This window comes from Cryptomeria japonica, chromosome 8, assembly GCF_030272615.1.
Source record: "Cryptomeria japonica chromosome 8, Sugi_1.0, whole genome shotgun sequence".
Classification (NCBI taxonomy): Eukaryota; Viridiplantae; Streptophyta; class Pinopsida; order Cupressales; family Cupressaceae; genus Cryptomeria; species Cryptomeria japonica.
This window is the reverse complement of record NC_081412.1, coordinates 580,906,431-580,909,715: the sequence shown is the minus strand read 5'-3', so window position 1 is coordinate 580,909,715 and position 3,285 is coordinate 580,906,431. Positions and strand designations below refer to the sequence as shown.

At 37.9% G+C, this 3,285-nt stretch overlaps 1 protein-coding gene across 1 annotated transcript; it reads left to right on the top strand.

Annotated features, from left to right (window-relative positions):
- The first annotated feature begins 1,361 nt into the window (after window positions 1–1,361).
- On the top strand, window positions 1,362–1,910 carry LOC131047785 (uncharacterized). Its single transcript, XM_057981569.2, has one exon. It carries the CDS (start codon window positions 1,362–1,364, stop codon window positions 1,908–1,910), a length of 549 nt encoding a protein of 182 aa, XP_057837552.2.
- Window positions 1,911–3,285: the final 1,375 nt, after the last annotated feature.

Sequence of the window (3,285 nt, the reverse complement as noted above, 5' to 3'; positions counted from 1 at the left end):
TTGATCTAGACTTGTGCTTATTTCTAATTATTCTTTGCTATATTGATTATGTTTCAACTGGCTACATCATTTGGTATTAGAGCAGGAAGATGGTTGGGGGAGGAAGAGGAAAAGGTCTTGCTCAGATGCATAGAGACATGAAAAACCTCCAAAGGTAGGTTGCAGAGCTCATGAGTATAATTGAAAATCAAAGAATGAGGCAAAGGGAAGATAATTCTGATGAAGGTTTGGATGAAGGAGATACAGATCAGTTTGAAGAGTTTGAAGAAGAACCAGTAAATCATGGAAATTTTGAAGAGAGGATGCTTAAGGCATTAGAAGGGAAGAATGAAGAAATTAAAGTTGAAGTTTCAGAATATGTAGGTAGTCTTAAACTAAAGGAGCTGATTGATTGGCTGAATGAGATGGAGAAATTTTTTTAGTGGAAATCTATGACAGAGGAAAAAAAAGTTAAGTTTGCATGCACAAAGTTAAAGGGTCATGCAATGATCTGGTGGGATCATCTATAAAAGGAGCAAACGAGGAAAATAAATGAGAAGATAAAAAACTGGAGCAAGATAGAGAAGAAATTAAGAGAATTTTTTTTGCCTTTAGACTATGCGCAAACTCTGTTTCGTAGATTTCAAAATCTGAAGCAAAACATATCTACTGTACAAGATTACATAGATGAATTTTACCAGTTGTCCATTCAGGTTGAGCATCAAGAATATAATGAACAAATGGTTGCTAGGTATGTAAATGGATAGAAGTTTTCAATTCAGGATGAATTAAGCATGCACAAGATCGAAAGTATGGAAGAGGCCTATCAGCTAGCTCTAAAGGCACAAGAAAAGAAAAACATACAGTATTTTCAAAGGAATAGAGGAGGAAGAAGGGGTACTTCATCTACTTCACGTGGCGGTTCAAGTTATGGTAGGGAAGATTCATCCCAAGGAGTAGAGAAGCAAGATGATACCCACCCAAAGTCCTCTAATCTACGAGGATGAGGGTTTCAAAGAGGAAGAGGTTATGGTGGTAGTAGAGGATGGGAAAGCCAAAGGAGACCATTCGCTTGTTTTAGGTGTGGGGAAGAAGGCCACAAAGCATTTGAGTACTCAAATTTTAACATGCAAGATAGAAATCAAGGAGGATCATCCAGGGTGATTTTAGCTAAATCTGAAAATAATGGAGCTGATTTAGAAGTCCTCCTAGACGGAGGAGAAAACCTCATGATAAGGAGAACCTTGATAATCCCAAAGAAGGAGAAAACACAGATTCAAAGCTCTGATAACTCATGGCTTCGAACCAATTTTTTTAAAACCTGATGCACCTCAGGAGGAAAGGTATGTCAAGTTATTATTGACAATGGTAGTTGTGAGAATATGGCTTCCAGAGAGATGGTAGATAAGTTGAATTTACAGTGTGAGAAACATCCTCACCCTTACCGTATTGCATGGTTTAAGAAGGGGAATGAAGTTACTGTTGATAAGAGGTGCCTGATCAAGTTTTCTATAGGAAAAACTTACAAAGATGAGGTCTGGTGTGATTTCATTGCAATGGACGCATGTCATGTATTATTGGGGAGGCCTTGGCAATATGGAAGAAAGGTCATGCATGATGGGGAAAGGAATACATATACATTTTGGATGGAGGGGTCGAAAATCATCTTATTACCCCTCAAGGATGTAGGGGAAGCTAAGAATATGTTTTTTGAAAGAGAGCTTGTTAAGGAGATGAAGGTGATAGGATTTTTTTATGCATTAATGGTGCAAAAGGAGGAAGGAGGAGGGATACCAATACTTGCTGAAGTAGAAAAGGTACTCAAAGAATATAGTGATGCTATACCTGATGAGCTACCTGATGTTCTTCCACCGAAGGGAGATATTCAACATCATCTTGATATAATTCTGGGAGCATCTTTACCTAATTAGGTAGCATATAGGATGAGCCCTACACAACATGTAGAACTCAACAAGCAGGTGATGGAGCTTATGAAAAAAGGTGTTGTGCAAGAAAGCATGAGTCCATGTGCTATACCAACATTATTAACACCAAAGAAAGATGGTACATGGAGGATGTGCACAGATAGCCATGCAATCAATATAATTACCATCAAATACCAGTCCCCTATACCTCACTTGGATGACATGATGGATGTTCTTGCAAGGGCTCAGTATTTCAGTAAAAATTGATTTGAGAAGTAGGTATCACCAAATTCGGATCCGAGAAGGGGATGAATGGAAGACTACTTTCAAGACTAGAGATTGATTATATGAGTAGATGGTGATGCCATTTGGGTTGTCTAATGCACACAATACCTTCATGCGATTGATGAATACAGTACTTTGACCTTACATTGGTAAGTTAGTTGTAGTTTATTTTGATGACATTTTAATTTTTAGTAAGAGCAAAGAGGAGCACTTGCAGCATTTGTGGATCATATTGGATGTGTTGGGAAAAGAGCAACTTTATGCAAACCTAAAAAAGTGTAGTTTTATGCAAGAGAATCTGGTATTTTTGGGATTTATTGTTTCTGCAGACGGTATCAAGATGGATTCAGAGAAGGTTAGAGCAATTCTGGAATGGCCTAGTCCTAGGAGCATAACAGAGGTAAGAAGTTTTCATGGTCTGGCCATATTTTATTGAAAGTTTATTCAGAATTTTAGCAGTATTGTTTGATGAATACTAAGAGGGTGGGTAAATTAGTATGCCAAAAATCTTTGCACTTAAACACTTTGCAAGACTAGCAGTAAACCGGTAAAACAGTTTAGTAGACAAACCGGTTAGCACACATGCAATTCAAATAGAAAATAATGCATTCACCCACATAAGCACAAACACCATAACACAAGAGATTTTGACATGGAAACCCAAATGGGAAAAACCATGGTGAGATGGAACTCACAAGTAACTATCTATAGAATAGGAACCAAACCGGTTAAGGTTAGACCGGTTAAGGTCATAGAATGTTCTTTACTAGAACAGATCCTGTTAGGAATCTCAATCTCTGTTAGGAGATAAGTTCGATTAAAGACTACCTTGCTAGAGGATTTTAGATCCACAAATGTGAACCACCTTGTTAGAGGATTTACAAAAGGCTTTTGGGCCTACCCGGTTAAGGGCTACAGACTTGTTGAAGATGTGAGTAATCAACAAGTGCGTGATCTAGCAAATAGCACATATTGCTTAGTTAGATCCTTGATAGCTAGTTCCTAATGCATTCCAGCATTACTTTAGTCTTCTATACATTCATACTCTCTCTGACTCCTCAACCACCTTAAACCCTAGCAACAACATCAACAACAA